The sequence below is a fragment of the Orbicella faveolata genome, unplaced genomic scaffold (assembly GCF_042242905.1).
Source record: "Orbicella faveolata isolate gen_17 unplaced genomic scaffold, um_ofav_v1 contig_26, whole genome shotgun sequence".
Taxonomy (NCBI): domain Eukaryota; kingdom Metazoa; phylum Cnidaria; class Anthozoa; order Scleractinia; family Merulinidae; genus Orbicella; species Orbicella faveolata.
Genome location: NW_028301554.1, coordinates 13,596,184 through 13,615,957, shown reverse-complemented (window position 1 = coordinate 13,615,957; position 19,774 = coordinate 13,596,184). Strand labels below are relative to the sequence as shown.

General features: G+C 39.8%; 1 protein-coding gene across 1 annotated transcript; it reads right to left on the bottom strand.

Moving 5' to 3' along the window:
• Nucleotides 1-2,019: 2,019 nt before the first annotated feature.
• LOC110063303 (uncharacterized) lies at nucleotides 2,020-14,476 on the bottom strand. The gene is made up of 15 exons (XM_020770272.2): nucleotides 13,852-14,476; nucleotides 13,293-13,443; nucleotides 12,847-12,933; nucleotides 12,584-12,663; nucleotides 11,722-12,414; nucleotides 9,934-9,988; nucleotides 8,952-8,988; nucleotides 8,202-8,287; nucleotides 7,276-7,443; nucleotides 6,684-6,780; nucleotides 6,101-6,225; nucleotides 5,642-5,776; nucleotides 5,213-5,339; nucleotides 4,698-4,781; nucleotides 2,020-4,451 (listed from the first exon to the last, which is right to left on the bottom strand). The coding sequence occupies exons 1-15, from the start codon at nucleotides 13,913-13,915 to the stop codon at nucleotides 4,356-4,358; spliced, it is 2,085 nt and encodes a 694-aa protein (XP_020625931.1). The 5' UTR covers nucleotides 13,916-14,476; the 3' UTR covers nucleotides 2,020-4,355.
• Between the last annotated feature and the right edge of the window lie 5,298 nt (nucleotides 14,477-19,774).

Genomic DNA, 19,774 nt, shown 5'->3' with positions numbered 1-19,774 from the left:
AAGCCCCTCTAATAATTTGACGTTTTGCAACGTTTAAACCCGACAGGGTTCCTCATTTTGTAATGGAGCACGTCGGAATTTCCAAGTTTATGCGTTGCGTAACATTAAAATGGCGGCTCGATAAGGCTGTCGAGTAAGTCAAAAGATGAGTTATTGCTCAAGTTTTTACTAACTAAACAGTTCTTGCTCTAGACAAAGTATTAATTTCAATGTATCGGAGCTCTAGAGTAATAACGTTTCGTTTCAATGGCAAAACTCAACGACAGATGTTTCTGTTACTTTACGGCCGCCATGTTTGTGTCCCTCCGAGGGGCACAAACATGGCGACACCATACAAAGCTCTATAAATTTGAGTGAAACACTTTTCCAAATAACGCGCGGATGGAAAACCGTACAGACTTAAAACTTGGCGAGGTTATTTATATATCATCTTTCCTATCTCAGCTTCTTGACTTAATTTATTGAATGGTTACGATTTTTATTTTTGATGGCGTGACACTGCAAACCAGCCATAAGCAACTTCCAGAAAGGTAGCTAAAATATTTTGGTAATACTGTGCGTAAATGCGATCGCCTCATTCCCATACCTAATCTTCAGAGCACCCGTGATTAAGAAAGATTCTGTAAGTTTTGATTCCTTGAAGAACAATCCTCCGTAGGAAAAAAGATGACGACTGGTACATTTACCCATAGTTCTTAGCGCACGACAACCTTAAAAACGTTCATAAAAGCATACAGAAAAGTTGTAAAATTCTCAAACCCAGGCTACTCAATGTCCTTAGTACAGGGACAAACATTGTAAAAATTTGGCTTTCTTTGTGCCTTGTAGGGTGTGTTAGGTTCGCAAGGCATTGTGGTAAAATGTACAGGCGCTATCTTTTTTCCTACGGTGGATTCTTATTGGCTTTTGAAAAGCAGTGAATTACCCAGAAGTAGCTTTATCTGAGAAGCATGATGAAGAAGCTTTTTGCTTCCAATTATTATTGTTACTTTTTTCGCCTTCTTTCATTGTAGCCTGCAAATAGCGTAAAATACCAGTTACAAGTCCTGGTCTCCTGGACTTATACAACTTTGGATGGGGCTCATATCCCGGGGAGGGGGCTGGGCAATAGAGAAAGAACACTGTTTGGAAGCGAGCTGAGAAGAAACAAGTACTCTATTGAAGAACTAAGCAAGTCGCCGAGGAACCTCAGAATGCAGACGACATACTTCAGACTTAAAACTTCAGACTTTAGACTTCGGGCTTCAGATTTCCTTGCTCAAAGATAGCAACCATCAACAGACAGAGATTTTATTTCAGAGCCTTGGATTGCTTGTGCGGCACAACTTAAATGCGCGTCAGTTCTGGTTCGATTCAAAAATGAAAGACACGTGCTCATTTAACTCTGGGATTTAACGTCATAACTCCAAGACCGTTTGAGGAGGGGTTGATGGAGTTCTTCTTCCCCCCCCCCCCCGCCCTGGACATGTGTTTAATTTATTTTTGCTTACTTGGATAGGCTAGAAGGAGCTAGTTTGCTAGAGTGGATTATCCTCTGTGATTATTACGTTATGCGAACAGCAATAAAATCCCCATCTCGGATGTCACTATTTTTTCATGATGTCAGAAACATATCAAAACTCGATCCCATTTTTAAACATTGAAACGATGTAAGAGTGTGCAAACGCTGAAACGTTGCACGTGAGAAAAATATTCATTCAAATAAAGCGATATTCCTGGAAATGTAAAATTTCGCCAAACCTGAAAATCAAATCATTATGTGCTACATGGCATATTGAAGAACGCACTTATGGGTCATACGTATTTTGTTATTGGAAAGTGATCCTTTTCTGATTTCCTTTCATTAGACAACAAGGAACCATTGCTGAATGCCAAAACTCCGGGGAAATGTTCTTATTAGAAAAATTGAGACCTCAATTTCGACAAGAAACTTTTCCCGGAGTGATGCCCTTTGGCAATGGTTTCATTCTAAACTGAACATAGGGCATGTTAGTCAGTGAAGTAAGAGCAAACAAGATGTCCATCAAAGCTATTTATTCAGCATGTTTACTTTATACAATCCAGTGTCTGTTAACGAAATAGTTACACATCGTAATGATCTATTCGGATTCTTCATACACGTAACAAATGTCTGTGATCGATTAAAATCTGAAAACAAACGATAACAAAAAGGTTTTTTTTTTTCTTTTCATTGCTTTGGAATTTTCTGAATACAGGTCAAAGTTTACATAGTAAACATCATAGTAGCACCCTTTTTAAAGATCAATGATTCCATCCTAGTCTCTTAGCTAGCTAGTAGGTCAAGAAATATGTCAGTTATCCCTGGCACCCTATAGTGACGGAGATGCTAGAAAGGGTTATACCGGTAAAAACTGATCAGAGCTAAACTCTCACTGCTTTACCCGGATCTAACTAAAAGGCGCCACAGAAACATCGATCATGTGTTAACTCTCACTATCAAGAATCGCCGTCACTTTTCGAAACAGTGGAGTCTCACTCCTGAAAACTCGAACACAAGGGGGAATTGACCTAAGAGATCTAAGCTAAAGAAAAATATTTTCCAAGTACATAAATACTCGGTGTTATTTTAATTTGGTGTTGTTTGTCTGTTTCTGTGTCGATCAACTTCTCTTTCATGGCCTGCATGACAGAGAAGTCGTAAACAAGCAACCGGCGCGTTCGATCAACAGAACAGACAATCGCATCTTGATCTTCTCCTCCTAAATATGAATCGTACTTGATCTTACACCTGGGAGAGTACCCGAGGAAAAAAGTGACGGACGAGTGCGAATGACACCCTGAGGAAACACCAGCCGAAAAATGTATTAACTAACCGACCAAAATAAAAATATACTTCTATGATAAATATAGACCAAAAAATAAAATTTGTTAAATTTTCAACCCCCATCCCCCCAAAACATCCAATATGCCATCTTTAGTCCCAAAAAATCTCCCTTTGAATATGCCTTGCCAATACAAAGTATCGGTGAAAATTTATAGTCCCAAAAATAGCGAACTAGTTAAATTCATAGTCCAAAGTGATTCGCACGATCCGTCACTTTTAAACCTGAATTTCATGGAAGCTAACGTCACTTCTTCCAGCTGAATCGCCAACTGACTAAAGTAACAACGCCTTCTGACTTTCTTTCATGATAAGTAATGAACGCTACAGTTAAAATTCAACTAAGCAAAGAGCTGCCACTTACTGATAACTCTTAAGTGCACCTCAGTGCTTAAGTGCTTGATACAGTTTGCACCAAAATATTCACGGTATAGATGATCTATAGATGGCAAAACTCTTCGTAAGTCATTTGTCGTTGACATGCACCGAAGCCGTTCTAGCTACTCCAACCAGCCCATAATGATTGTGACTAAGAGAGGGTTGCTAATGTGTTTTTTGTTTGCTTTTCCGAGGTTTTATCCGATTGTGCGACTTCACTATGAGTTTGCATGTAGTTCGCCTCGCGGACAGAAAAGCTAATTAGGGTAGAATTTTTTAGAAATGTACAAAACGGTAGCAATTAAGGAAAGGTTCTCATAAAGCAAATATGAAATGAAGTCTATAAACTCTGTGACTTCCCTGGGAAATAAATCTTCTAACTGAGACTACTTGATAAGTTTTATGCACCTATATAGGCTATTTATAATCATTGGAATTTTTTTACTAAAATACCCCGATGCAAGTAAAAAAATATTGCGTACAAATCACAAATCAGTGTATCCCTGTAGTACGTATGCCTGGAATAAAAACATACGATATGGCGCTAATTTATATCAACTGTAAAACTGCTATAGGTCGCTGTAAACAAGGCTAGCACTATGAAACGTCTATTCAGCAAAGCTTAGTTAAACCTTTCCTTTACAAGCAAGCTAATTCGCTATGACTATACAGCTATTCTAAATCCAACAACATCGGAGAGTTATCTGGAGTCCTAAAAAAAGTCAAAGGAGGTTGAAAAATTGCCAACCCGGATAAAATGTATTGAAATCCACAAGTTACTTTTTCTCGTGGGTTACTGGTCAAAATTGGTCACGTGAAACAGCAAAGAAACACGTGCATGTCATCAATTTGCCTTGCCTTCCACGTTCTTTGAACCAATGAAATTCATTGAAAATTATACTCGACCAATCAATAAATGGAATTTGAGGGGTCACGTTATAAATAACTGCTGCTACCACCCTACTAGGAAAACGACTCCAGCAGAAACTGTAGGATCCTATCTAATACCAATAAAGTACTTTTAGTGTAGGTGGAAACCGCCCGCATAAGCCCTTGACTAATCTGCTATTCGCCGGTACAAGTTGGACGGGCAGGATAGCGGTTTTGTCGTTTTTGGTCGCTGGTAGTAGATTTGTTACTTGATAGACAATGTAGTCATCTTTCGGCCAACAAAATTCATTTTTTCTGGTTCTGAGAAACTGATTCTTCTACGAGCAACTTCGGGAGGAACCTGAAAAACAAAACATAAACAGAACGCTCAACAAATGGCATCTCGATCTGTGCGGAGAATTTATTTTTCAGTGATAACAATGTCGTTTTCTCGCGTGATCTTTGTATTTAACTTTAGCCAAGTCTGCATCCCGGCATGCAACAGGTGCCAAGCGCGGGAAATCACGCGGAGACGTAGTAACGATTGCGTTTGGTTTTCTTTCGTTTTCTCAAGCTGGGACAAGGAAGTTGTTAAGGCCATACTCACATTTTGTTGCTGAAGGAACTCGGCGATCCGACTGAATTCAGGTCGGGTTTGCGGCACATCACTCCAACAGTTTTTGATAAGTTCCTGTAATAAACATCATAGATTGTATATGACACAGTTATCTCTTTACTCCACATAAACAAACCAACGTTCCTACTCGTATTCCTAGATGTTGCTGTGAAATCATTGCTATTCCGATATAAAAAAGGTAAAGGCTGTATACGAGCCAAGTGGCTCATCAGGTCGGAGCTTATCCCGGTTTCCGTAGCATGAAGTGACTAGGAGTATTTCTACTCCCCCTGGATGGGATGCTAGTCCATCGCAGGGTTACCCCCGGCATTAAGTTCGCCGCTGTACCCCATTTATGCACCTGGGTGGAGAAATGCACTATGAAAGTGTCCTGCCCAAGAACACAGGGCAATATAATCTCCCTGGCCAGGGCTCGAACCCGGACCACTCGATCCGGAGACGAGCGCACTAACAATGAGCCACCCCACGATATACGATATACGTACCTTGAATGATTCTGGACACTGGATATGTGTTACACACTCTTGTTGACCTTTGCCAATCATCCATATCACAGAATGCGTGGGAAAGTTTAATGGCCACTTTCCAGTGAAAATCTCGTACAGGATTGTGCTGCAAAAGTACATCATATCGTTAAACATTACCAGTAGCTGATATTGTTACATCGACTGACCATAGGGGTCTGCTTACAATAGGAACTCCGTAAGTGCTATATAGATTATGAGATGAAGGTGCACATGTCGTGGGATGGATAAATTGTTCCGTCTTCCTCAGTTTTTTTTTAAGACCCCCAGTGTCGGTTCTCGGTCAGTGAAATTCCCATAGTGACTGCATGATACCGTTATGTCCTTTATTACTTCAAGTGATCATGTGACTCTTTCGAAGTCCCCTTTACATTGTGAAAAGAAACTCACCTATAAGCGTAAACGTTTGAGAATTCAGTGTTCCTCTCTTCAGGTGATAAAACGCAGCCTTTTCTCGTGAGCGTGCGCATAAGCTCTGGAGCAAGATAGGTCAGATGACCCTGAGGTATACTGGCGTACCCCTCCCTGGAACAAAAACTCATCGTTAGTTGAAATATGTACAAGTTTAAGACGTTTTCAAAAAGCGTGAGCAACGTGACAAAAAAGTGACCAGGCGCATATTGTTACCCCCTGGTAGTCCTGGTACATCGATACCTCATTATATCAAGCCCTTATAAAACGAAGCCCCTGGTATAACGAACGATATTCCAGGAAAAGTTACAAAAACTGTACGGAACGATAAAACTAACCCTGTTATAACGGAATCCCCTATATGGAATAAACGTCGTCTCGCGTCGAAGTTGAACTCGAAAATATCAACAGGCTATTTATGTAAAACATTTTCTTTACCTTTCAACTCGTTTTGTCCTATTGCAGTAGCCTGAGACGCAAAGCTTGACCTTGGACTCGAGGAACACGTTCATGGTAGTCAAGGCAGGGAGGACAATTCCTTTGGCATGAAGGTAGCTCATACCCTAAAGAAATGAAAACAGCGAAGCCGTAGAGAGATCAGACCTGCTAACTGATGAGAAGGTATTAAAATGGTCAAATCTAGCAAGGTGTTTTTGGCATGAAGGTAGCTCATACCTTTAAGAAATAAAGGTCAGAGGGATAAGACAGAAGAAACCAGACTTGCTAATTTACGAAAAGATATTAATGAGGAATGTGAAAATCAAGCGAAGTGGGTGTTTTATTTAAAACTGTGAACGTTTACCCAGTTGCATAAGAACCCGAAGATTTTAATTTCCAACTTGCGAAAAAGCAATTCTCTTAAACTTATGGTTCGGCCATGCATTCATTTTATGTTACCTCTGAGAATTTGTTGGTACTTCAGAACAATATTTTGTTACATTTTCATCGCCTTTCTTTTTGGCATTTTGTTATGTTGCATGCCATTGTAAAGTATATAAAATACTTGTTGATAGACACAAACCTGTGCTATTTGCTTTGCAATGGAAATCTTTGAGTGCAATGAAAACAAGTCCTGACGTACATGGAGATGGTTATACAGTGATAAACCTCTTCTGACGCTGAAAAGAAGCAAGCAGACCAAATCATGTACGAGTGAATTAAGCTTGGCTACAATGACAAATAGATTATCGAAATTTTCGGGCGGTCTAGTTTATATCAGTGTAGAAAGAAGCCACAGTATAACTTATGGCCAATTTCATCGGAATATTAGTAATACGTCGATACTAATAACACAAGCAGAAATTACTGAATTCTGATTGGTTAACAAGGGACGCAGTTTTCCTATAAATAGTGCAGAAAAGTGTTACCCGAGTGTTAAGTACGACCTGTATGTTTTCCGAAGTTTATGCGAAGTAACTTAAAGACTGCCGACGGTCATCCGAAGAATTTCGAAGGTGGTGACACTTACCTGAAGTCTTTGTAAGATAGTCGAAGATGATTAGACGATTTCTGAACACTTCCAGAGGTTTCTCAATTTCACCCGAACACGATCGGGTTAATAAAATGACTCAACGGAAACACGATTGATAAACTAGCAAACACAGGGTATTTACCTTGTAATAACAGCAAGGTTAGGTGGCTCAAGACACGCTCCCATGAAGAGCACAACGTTTTCATGTCGAATCATGCTCAGGACCGACACTTCCTTCAGAAACTCATCCAGGTCTTGTTCAGCTGACCTCCGCCGAGTGTGAATCATGATATCCCCATGCCACCTCCCCCTGAAAAAAAACAAGTTTGGTATTCAGTCCGGTCATTAACTGTTATTTTAGAGAAACCATTTGTCCCCTCCCTCCTCGATTCAGTTTTCATGCCACATGACTGAATTTTGCCATATTCCAAATTGGGAGGAAGACAACGTATTTGAGTAACAGTTGTTGTGGTCTAACATAGCTGGACATGTCGAAAATTACTATTTCAGGTAGATTTGACAGGTTTGTAGCCTACAATAGCATTTTTATACTGCGAAAAGGGACACGAAACCTTTAGCATTAAGATTTTTTTTTTATTACAGCGGTGTTCTGGATCCTGTTCAACCTCGTTCCCAGGGTGTTTCGCAGGAAGATGAGAGGACCTGGGAACGAGGTTGGATCAAGTTCAGTCACGGGTCGTAACCAAAGCAAAGCGACAGACAGTGTACACCTTCTTTCTATAGTTCTCTTCAATTAACGTTACGTATCTCAGCCAGCAAAAGTGCCAAATATCTCTTTCTCTTATCTCTACCAGGTCTAAAATGGACCATCATTTCTTCCTGATAAAAATCATGTTGAGCAACGTCCTCCTTTGCACCCATTTATACACCAGTCAGGGTGGTGAGAGGCAGTGCAATAGGAAAGTTTGGCATCCGCGAACACAACACGAGGATCTCATAAGCTCGTCGGATCTCAAGTTGAGCCAAAAACCATTTTGTCTCTATAACTCCATTATTGTGTTGACTGCAGTAGTTCCAAAGGGACAACACTACAGGACTCGTACTTACTTGTAAACGTTTTCCTTAGGGCTGGCGCCAACGATTTCTCCAAACTGCAAGTCCGAGAAAGGTATGCTCCACTCCCGAAGAGATTTCTAAAAAGAATTAGGAATGTTTTACAATAAGAACAACAGAACAGGAATTGGGGTTTAAAGATTAACTGAGGGTGCTCTATAGCATTTTAATTTTTATCGAAGAACTTCAGTGCTCATGAAATTTTTTTCAGACGCCTATAATAGACCACGGTCGATATATTAAAATTCAGCCTAATACAATAGACCTCAGTACGAGGCTCCGGGGAATAAACCCCACAAACTCTGCAGTTATTTCCCGGAGCCTCGTACTGGTCTATTTCGAAGTACTCTCTCCACTCAGTAAATTTAGTTTGAGATCGAGACTCGATTGTTAGTCGACTGCTTGCTGGACTGCAAATTACATCAAACTTTTACGTTTTACGAATTGTGAAAAATTGCTTTCGTAAATTATGCTGAGGAAAATTGCAGACGGCTTCTTAATTTCCAAAATCGGTGTTCCAAAATCTTACGAAGTAACCCAAAAACTTGTTTCTTGTTTCTGTCAATTGTTGGATTGCATTCAGTATTAGTAAAACAGCGGTTTGGAGACAAAATTGCGCCATCTTCCAAGAGTGATATTTGTGACAAGAAGCCTTTCAGTTGGCCAATCGTGTGCAAGATAAAGTACTTGATGATTCAAATCAGGATAGGTTGCGTAAAACAGCTGAATGTGGTATAAACCTACCTTTATATCGTCTTCATCCTGTTTTTCTCCCCTTAAGCTAAAAGGCAAGATGAACAGTATTTAGTAATGTACTGCAGTTATCACTTGGGGCAAATATGAAAATATTAAGTGGAACTTTTTTTTGAAAGAAGAAAGCAAACTTCTCGTAAAATTTCAAGCAGCAACAAAAATGCGCTGCTTATTCTGTAGTAGTTCATTATCACTTTAATGTAACTCCGGAATATGTTACTTAAAAAGATAATCTTTTGCTTCCGCGGAGCTAATTAGTCTAAAAAACACTGGTAATATAAAATAACATCATCAGCTACTAAAGATAGCAATACAACAGCATCAGGTTCGTATACCTCTTCATAACTAACTGGCTTTTTGATGCAGGTCTTGCATTCGATCCAGATTTGACCCTAAAGCGACATAGTCGCTGTATGATGATGTCTCCCACACGTGAGATAGTCTTTGGTCCAAGTCTGACCTTTTCTTGTAAAACATGGCAGCTTCCTCCTGAGGGCGCCATCTTCGATTTCGCAAGAGCAACGGGCTAAGGAGTTCCGGTTTACTTTTCAAGATGGACTTTCATTGACCATCCGGTAAAATTTCAGAATAAACTCAATTCATGCTGGCTAAAAATAGCTGGAAGCGGAGGCGAAACGTCGATTTCGAGCAAATCCGGCGACTATATTGAGACCAATATTTAGTTTGTACATAGCAACGACAGCCAAGTAAGAGGTGGGCTCTAGTTGATTCAAAGCAACACTGGATGTGTCATGTCATGTCTTGCAAGAGTTTCTTAGTCGAATATTGAGTAAGCATATCTTTTCAGTCAAAAGGGTTTTTCTTTGCAGACTTGGCAACAATTACAAGTCGCTCAATTTGTGCCGATTTTCAAACCAGAACCCACGTGACCCGAAGACTTTTCTAACCCTTTGTAACGTCTTTTCAATAGTAGAAAAGTTGTACGTGCTCGGCTGAAGTGCTCTGTCCTCACCTGTTGTTTACTGTAGGCAATGGCTCGTGATATCTTGAAGTCTGAAAGTCATCAGCTGAAAAAAGATTGACTTGTGCATTAATGAGTGAAAGAGGGTCAACAGTGATGGCACATGTGCATTACTGAAAATGGGTTTCGCAAGGCGCAGCAAATCGCACGTTATTTTTTTTTCTACGATATTTTTCTAATAAATCATCGTTAAATGTTCAAAATATTGAAAAGGGGAAAGATATCATCGGTTATCGTCTTATTATTTGCCCACTTAACGTCATCGCGTGTGATATGCATGTTAATTGCTGTCAGTTTGGCGCATATGTTAAGTTAGGGAGGAGATTGATTCCACATCAAGCTGAGTAAACGCACTACACTGCAACTCAGAGGCATAACATTAGTAGCTATTAGCGCTAGATGATTTGCGTTTACAAAGCTAAAAATATCCAGAAAACAAATCCTTGGTAACCTGTTCCTACGCAATTGTTGACAGTATAGTCACGAATTCAAAAACAAACGTGATCTAATGTTGTTTTGCATTGTGCAAGCGTTTCCAAACGCACTATTTTTGGATTAAATATATAATCAGCATCTAGCAAATGTACCTAGTTAGGTCTCAGTTAAATTATGCTAGATTTTTGGCAGTATTTCAATAAGATTGGTACCATTGTCAGTTTTATCTTTGCTCGGAAAAACCCAATAAATAAGGTAAATAAATCATTCGTGTTGTCTGAGTAGATTTTTAGCATAGTCATAGTAGATTTAATGAGGCTATAGTTAGGTCCCCGTATAGCTTATTAACATTACGAGCCTTTTTAGAATCAGATGTGAATATAATATAAAGCAATAAGTTTTGCTTTTAAATGTCTACTACCTGCAGTGTCATGTGTATAAATTACCTTAATGCTTTCACATGTTTTTTTCATGAGCATTGAAATTCGCACAAAGCTTTACAAAATGCGGTGATTAAAATTCAGCCGTAGGGGAGCTGGCATTAAAGAAGCTTTACTTAAAAACAGCTCTTCACAGATGATCTTTTTTTTCTTTTCAATTCCATTGTCAAAGCAAGTATATATAATTATAATCGCAAAACGAGCATTTACCGTGTTATGGGTGTTATGGCAGTAAGCTAATAACGTTTGTTTTTTTTATTTTAGGCGGGGTTGGACATTAATTTTCACGATTCTTGAACAAACAATTTCGAAAATTTATGCGCGGAATTTAATCTGAGGTATGAGGGGTTCCAAGGTTTTTTAAAACAGCAATGCAGATATCTCGCTGTGGCCGTACAACCACCCCTGCTAAAAGCCACATGATTTTACTTTTAGTCAGTTCGTAAATGAGTCAGCTTTTCGCTCCTCGCCCCCGAAGAATAGATAACATAAGACAGACCAGGTGCATATTAATGACTGAGTGCGGTCAAAACGTGAACAAAATCATCAACAAAATTGACTGACAAATACAAGCGTAGGTCTGCATAAATATTCATGCATACTGAAAAAATTTGATTCAGGCAAATTGATATTTTGTGCTCTTTGCTCTTTTCTTATTACATAACAGTGTAACTTACTAGTGCCGTTTAACGGCAAATGTCAATTCTGTGCGCATTTACTTTCACAAGAAGTAAACCATGTATGAAATAAGCATTTCTACCGGCACTTTGACCTTAAACTTATACCGGTTTTTTTCGGCGCTTTTCCATTTTTAATTTCCGCTTAAAGGGACTCATTCTTGCTCAATCGCCCTGAGCAAACTACAAAATGTCAAAGCTGCGACAAATAGGAAGAAACAACTTACCGGAAAATATTTTCTTGTTGAGTTTGTCTTTGTCTTTTTCTTGTATTTTGTTCTTTTGAGGCCAGGTAGCGAAAAAATTGCAAGGCTCTACCAAAAACTCGTCCCTTAAATCGTCATCTTCATTAAGAATTTCCAAATCACTGTCTCCAGAATAACTGTTGTCCTCGCCGCTGTACTGTTCTAAAGTGGCGCTTAAAAGTTTTATGTTAGAAAAGTCCGGGGTAGGTGATGTGCTGCGGTGCGAATTAGCTGAAGACGGGCAAGAGGTATTCGCCGAGGAATATCCTGAAGAATACGTACAGCTAGCGGATGTCGACCATGAGTTTGTCCTGTGCCAAGTCGAACTTGATAGAAGTGTCTCGTCTCGATCAATAGTGGTTAGATTTTCACACACCCGAGTTGGATAGCACTTTTCTGGTGAAGTATGTCTCTGAACTGTGATGGTCAATGGAGATGTTGCGTGGAACTCGTCCGAGTTGTTCGGTTGAAAATCGAGCGCGTGCCTTGGACTGTAACATAATGACTCGTACAGACCATTGATAAGCTTTTGTCGGAATTTTCCCGTAGCATTTAAGGGCAGGAGTGATTGAGGAGCTCCTTTTCTTGCAAAATGTTCCAAATTCTCGTGATTCAATGACCACTTCCCACAAGCATTATGCCCTGACCGCCAGAATCGTTTAGTCCTTGATTTTCCTGCAATCGTCATCACGGAAAAAATAAGAGGAAAATGGAGATAATCTCAGCATCGAAAAACAAAGTGTACAGCAATTAGTTATTTCTCAGTATAAGCTGAAAGGAAAGGAATTTGTTGGTAAAATAAATATTAATTACACCTTAAAGTTATATTTTGTCTTTGTCTTACCGGCACCAACTTTGTGGCATCGAAGATCGCAGTCTTGCAATAGATTGCTTGGGCTTGAGCATTTTTTGTGATATTTCAACCTTCAAATTGAAAGACATTTCAAAATTCTCGTTAGCACTAAGATTTTTTTAACCACGGCGGCACAGTCATACTGTCAGTCAGTTCAACTCTTGTGTATACACACATTACTATTCATGTAAAGGGAGACTTTCGGTGATACAAGCCGCCAGTGTTGGTTAAATCCTTAAGCCAACTGTACAAACCTGCAATCCTGGCAGCGCACCCCGAGGAAACGTATCACTTTTTTGCAATTGTCACATTGGCTTCGGCAGAGGATTGTCCTCGAGAAACTGCAAGATAGAGAACGAAGAAAAGAGAGCAAGATGACGCTAAATTGAATTTCACTTCTACCACCGGGCAGGTGCTCGTTGTGTTCACGACAATGAGAACCTTTCCACCGCTTTTAATGAAACTTTCGCACTTCTGTCCGCGACGGAAAACATGATTCAGGATAAAAGCACTTTGTTGATTAAAATTGAGGCGACAATTCCACGGAAGGAAAGCCCTCAAAAATTTGTCTCCGTGTTCGCATTTTCATTGGACTTTTTGCTAAAAACAATTTACTGCTGTTCGGTCGCAAAATCAACACAATCCCTGTGGTAATTGTTTTGATCAGAGTATCTGCTGAAATTCCTTCTTCGATTCTTACCTGTGCGCGTCGACTTGCATCGTTAAACTCATAAATCGAGTGGCAGAGATTTGTAGCCGTACATCTCTGACTGAAGCAGTCGTTTCCGCTTGAAAACCTACAAGCTTTGGTTTACGCTGCGCTTTACTGCATCTATAGCTAACCTCCCAACCTGCGAATATGCAAATAGTGGCAGATAATAAGTGATCTCCAGCTGCCAAGAATAGACCAATCAAATGGCGAGCCTTTACAAACACCAGGCACAGATATTATGCGCAGTGCATAGATTTTGCACGTCTGCGAGAGCAAGGGGGATCGGCCGCCGTAAACAAAATAACAAGTTTTGGCAATTTCCCCCCCTCCGAATGAGTTTTCACTTGTATCACCTTGGCATTAATAGCGGAGAAAAATAAAGGTAACAAAGGATTGTATTAGGAGACTCCGTCTGTTTTGAATCAATGATATCGATACAACGGTGGGAGACCACTTTGCATAACATAAAGAAATTATAAGATCCGGACTAAGAATTCTTTTTGCAATAAATAAAGGGAAATAACACAATTAACAAAATTACCATTACCTGGTGTTGCTCTCTCGATTTTGCCGTGTTTTCTTTGACTTTGTAATTGTGAGCGAAAATTCATCCTTCCGTGTCTTCGAAATAATTATACACAACATAGGGCCAATTTTCGTCTCAACGCTGCTTTAATAGATGCAGAGAAGCCTCGGGCTGATAAAATCTCCTGCTCACGCTTTACATTGTTGCTTTTCGGTAATTTTACTTTAAAAGCACTACGTCATTGTGTTTGAGGGCGGATGTAAACTTAATCTAGCTGTTGCGGTACAAAAAGTGATGAAGACAAAGAAAAATCTAGGACAGGAACAGCCTATAGTAATCCACCTTTTCAATTGTAGCTTTGAACATTAATTTTTTTGCAGATGCGTGTTCCACTTCCGCTGACGTGAAACTTTTACGTGCGTAAAAAGAAGTGAATTTTAACTGATTCTACTGCCACACGAGAAAATGTGTGCACGCTTTGAACCTTGCACCACAGTTCAAATTCATCGATAAATCCGCCCTTTTGGTGGCATTCCCGCTCACAGACTATAAAACCACAAGAAAACTATAAATATATTTCGCCCTCTCAGTTTTGAAAGTCACGTCTCCACTCCCTCAGACCCATCCGCCCGAACAACTAGCGCCACTCCTTTTAAATTTGTCTGGAACAACAATGTTAAAAAAAAAAAATCGACTTTGTTTTATTACTTGTTTTAGGGCAACGTAGCTTTCAACTTAGCAAGCGGGTGACCTTTAACTGATAAATCAAAAGCGACCAATAAACGTTCTCCTTAGTTATTACGGAGAACTAATTTCAAGCATATTTATTTCAGACCTTTCTTGATGATCAGGCGACAGTATTGTGGCGCGCCTAAGACCACATCACACCAACTAGCTGGTTCTTCTTGTTTTTAGAGTAAATTGTCCCCAGACAAGCATTGTTCTTTTCTTAATTTGTGTCAGCCGTCGACTTGCATCATGACATTGAAATTGTCAGTTGCTTGCAAGCGTGGATTTTCTTTGTCATGGCAGACAGATTTTAAATATTCAGTTATTGCTCAAGTTCTCGTCGCTAAGGAGCCGACACTACAATACGGCTATTCAATGCTATTCAATACGCTCTATTTCCACTACAGAAAAATCGGATACGAGGCTGACTAAAAAAGTGGAACGGTTACCTACCGTGCCTAAAGTGAAAACAAGCGTTCAAAAGATTTTGGGGTACTCTATGCCCCTATGGTTCAGAAGGGTGAAGCATGCAAGGCCCTCATACAAACGCTTCCATTTAAGGAGTCCATGTCCGCCAAACAGCACGGGCTTTGTTGCAAGGTAAAAACAGTGTCGCTAGCATACTGAATGGTAGCGCTCCCCGCTGTTCTTGAATAAAAGTGGGTAAATAATTTAGCGTTTAGCTCAGTAAGATTGAAGGTTGTTTACATGTCAAAAAGGCTGCCCCTGAAACTTGATCAAGAGTTTCCAAGTATCAATCTTCCAAGATTTTACAACGGAATTACTTGTGAAATGTATGTCACAAATGGCGGCAGAAAAATATTTCGCCTAAACTAGCTTGTTTTCAGCCAAATCATTGTTAAGACAAAGCTGATCGAGGAACAAAGTGTGTTTTGTTCACCGATGTCAGGTGTTCAAGATTTCAACATTGTAACCAACTCCTGGTGAAACCAACGTGCCTGAAGCTGCAAGAGAGCAAAATGATGAAAATACAAACATTCTTTCAGTTGTACACGCCCGAAACATGATTTTACTCTAAAGGCGCTAAGAAATAGTCTGTTGAGTTTAACAACCGACAGCGTGTTTAATATGCCGAGCACGTGTGTCAGTAAGAGTGCTAATTAAGGAAACCACCCAGTTTCTTAATACAAAGGGCTCTGCCTACAGCCTACATGGAAATAACTCGAACAGCTTCATAGATTCAGTACCATCTACTCAGTTTAGCTATACATGTTAAACACAATTTTCTTTTTTGTCGATTATATAGGCTGAACAGTCTCTGCCTATAGCCTAAGAGGAAAATAACTCGAACAGCTTCATCGTTTACCATATACTCAGTTTAGCCATACACAATTTTCTTTTTTTTGCCGATTATAGAATAATTAGGGCTAAAGATAATCAAGATCCAATTTTTAAGTTTATGAGTACTGATTGAAATCTACCGTGATAATTAAATGCGTTGCATATTTTATTCTTGGCCAGAAAGTTATTTAAGTGTTTTGTTGTCTCTTCATCAGCTTGTAAAGAATACTATCTACATTTTCCGGATCGTCGTCTTTTAAAATTAAAGCTCTTGGGCTTAAAAGAAATGAAATACTAATTAAATTTAAAAAGTGCGATTTCGAGGATGTAACAGATATGTTTTTTATCAACCTTTCAGTTAACAGTTGTCTGATAAGACTTATTCTTACTAATGGTTTTTCTACAAAAAACTGAGGACTGTGTCATTTATTTCATTATCTTTCACTTTCTTTTCATTGTTAATGCTGTGGGATTGTTTATATTCGTTGCACGAGCTTCATTTTCCGGTTCAGCTGCAACTTGATTTCTATTTTTGATTATTCCGAGTGCCTCCTGAGGTTTCTCAGATTTCCATTTTACATATTTTCCACACTTCGCCTACAGGGTTTAGTGGGCAAACGGACCCTTATGAAAATATATTTTCAGTCACTATTTCTGTTGCGAGTTTTCTAGCACAAACAATAGACAAAAGGCCACAGGGGTAAAAACCTTCCAAAAACATCCAACCCGGTTCCTGCGCGCAAAAGCAAGCTGTACCAGTAGTCCAGTGCATAACAGGAAATGCTGTGTCTTCTGTGGTAAATGTAATTGGTGTACGTTTTGCAGTGTATCTGCAAAATGTTTTACGGCTAGAGAGTCACGAGACAGAGAAAGCAAAGGCACGCTTCAGGGCTCGTTTCATTGCCTATAGCGATACGGAATCACAGTGTTTCTCAGTGTTCTGTGAAATAAAATCTATCTTTAAGCTCCGGGCTCCAAAACAAAAACGTTAGGATTTCACGGCCGGCTGTACACATCTTAGCTTTCTAATATTTTTCAGCGCCTCAAACAGTTTCACACTTTATAACTTACCGTTTCCAAGTCGGTGGTGCGAATGACGTTTTGGGGAAATCTTCGATGAGGTGCCAATTCTTATGCCGAAAACATTACCGGAACAATCTGTTTTGAAGTGACATGTTTAAGGGAATACTAAACAGGTGATGTTGTTTAACAGCTTCTAACTGACTGCAGGCTCAGATCAGATCAGATCAATGGTAATAGAATAAAAGATAAATTACTTATGCAACGCTCTCTCGTGCTATACAATGGATTATCCCACAGGTCCTTTGTGTTTTCTCGGTACACACGTGAGCCTTAATAAGGCGAGTGTGTATACCAAGAAAATACGGGTGACAAGTGGGATATTCCATGATAAAACACGAGAGAGTGTTGCATAACTATTTTATATCACGCCATAGAAAATACAGTGGCCAACACATAAATGCGTCATTCGCGCAGCGCACGGGTGGGTGGAATACCGTCGAGTATACAACAGCCAACAGCTGTCTTGCTGTCCTGCATTCTGATTGGCTGTACTTTCTATGGCATCTATGGCATAGTAGAAACAGAATTAAGTATTAGCAAAAGCGGAAAAATACTTATGATCTAAAGGATTTACAACCTTTACATCGTTCATAGCCAAACTAAACAGTTGTTACAAGAACTCCACTTCATGGACTTCTGTTGTTATTGACCAAGTGTAAGGTAAGATATTGACTGTACTCTGCTTTCCTTTTTTTCAACAAATAAAAAAACTTCCAGGGTTAACACCCGGGGGCCAATGTTTTTACGAATCGATCGAAAAATCTTGGAAAATAATGCTTTAATTATTTTTCTAACATGACAAACGGCTGGTAAAACACCAATGAAAGTAAGTCTGAGTGCACATTAGAAACTCTGAAGCAATTGTTTAACATTCAGAATTTCGTCAGTCAATTCCCATGGACTCGAATGGGGCTGAAAAATAACAGGTTTATTACGCCTTTCAAGTCGACACATCAAATTCACGAAACGCCACTTCTGATCGTGAGTGACTGTCCTTCTGACTTGAGAAAATGTCCTGTCAAAATAAAATTATTTGACTGACGCCGTCAAGCAAATGTAAACTACAATCAAACGAAAACCAAAAAAATGCAGGGGTAAAGGAACAGAGCTTTCGATACAAATAGTTGTGTAGAAAACGCTATTGCTAGGAGGGCGAGCAGAGGAAGTAATTGGAAAATGCACAAGTCACTGCTGAGAATTCATCAGAATCATTTCTCGGGGGTTATGCTGTTGTTGTGCAAACGGGTCCCAGACGTTTTCCATGTAAGTGGGTCCAAGAAACCGTTCTTCTTGTGCGGGCAAAATGTCTCGAGTTGGTTGACAGAAGCGTTGGGTTCAGTAGGAGTTTGGCTCAGATAACTGACGAGGGTAAATGGGACTACGTTGTAAATCACTTTGAAACGTCGCATGCGCTAAAAGGTGATTTTATAAGTGCGCGTACGACGTCAAAGAGCGCAAGGTAGCCGAAAACGAACTGTAAATTGTAGGTTAGAACCTTATAAATAATTCTAAGTATTGGTTCTCAGATAATACGATTCAACTCATTCAAGCTATATAGATAGTATGGAATTATTTTGGCTGCTGCGTGTTTTTCTTGGGCAGTTTATGCACGTGTTTTGTGAAAGATGACCATTGTCGTGGCGCGGTTCGTCACAAGGTACCTCTCTTGAGAGTGCCAAGAGACTTGGTCATAGGAATCGATTGCGCTTTACCACATTTTCGAAAATTTAAGGTAACTGTGAACCCCACGTTTTATCCCGCTAATCAAAATTTGTAATAATTGTAATAAGAAATCAACTCCTTATTATACGACTAAGTAGTTCAGAGGGTCAATAACTGAAATCAACCAATCAGACTGCTCCATTGCCGGCTCAGTGTTCTCTCAGTATTAGGCAAATGAACCCGCTCGATCACTCTTGAAGATTTTCTGGTAGTTTTATGGCTTACGTTTCTGAAAAAACTTGCTTTCATATAAAAGAATCCTTTTCTTTTTCGTCAAATTACTTTTTCCTTCTGTTTTGGTTAACATCAGACGTGAGTATTTGCCTTTGGCTTCTAATCAGAATTGCGCGCTTCAAGTTTGCGATTTTTTTCCAGTCCGTTATTGTAACATTTTTTCTGAGCATTTTCAGTGGTATAAAATCTCTCATTAACCAAGCTTGCTCGGGACCGTGACAATATCACTCTTCCATCTCTCTTGAACGAACTTCGCTACGCTCGCCGCCGGCCCATACTGTCAAGACCTCGGGTCGACATTCTTTCAGTGCGGCCCTCGGGCTTGGTTAATAATATGTATATTATATTGGTAAATTTCTCGCAGTTTTTGGACAATCTCGTCTTCGAAGAAAATATCTCTTTCTATAGACGATGAAAAGGCCAAAGTAAATCTCCATGATATGAATAGAAAAGATGAAACGTCAATCCTCGACACACAAAGTGTATAATGTGACGCTCCTCCCTACTTTGTTCCCAGTATCCGCTCCAAAGGGAACCAACACAGTGTTCGAAAGGCGGGCTCCCTCTCTACGTCAAACGTTTTTGTGCTAACGCCGGCCCATCTACTTCCCTTAACCCGTAATTACGGTTATCTAAGACCATGTGCACATTGAGTGGCTAGCGCATTCTCATCCCGAACTGAGGTCATCTCCTTTACTTACGACTGAATGAAGCGGTCTGGAAAGCAGAAGCCCTGGGCTCTAGCGAAACGTCCGCTGACTGACAACGCAAGGAAAGGAGAGGCAAACTTAAAGACAAAACCCCCACCGAAATGGGAGATATTTTGTGCGGGAAACTTAATTTAACGGATAACTCACAACCAAGCATGAAAACG

Bases quoted from the DNA above. Each gene is read 5' to 3' on its own strand.
- LOC110063303 (XM_020770272.2), bottom strand. From the start codon at position 13,915: ATGAATTTTCGCTCACAATTACAAAGTCAAAGAAAACACGGCAAAATC. The intron at 8,288-8,951 runs GTAGGTTTATAC...AATTCTTTTTAG, and splicing joins AGGATGAAGACGATATAAAG to AAATCTCTTCGGGAGTGGAG. The intron at 6,781-7,275 runs GTAAATACCCTG...GCTTCTTTTCAG, and splicing joins AACCTTGCTGTTATTACAAG to CGTCAGAAGAGGTTTATCAC.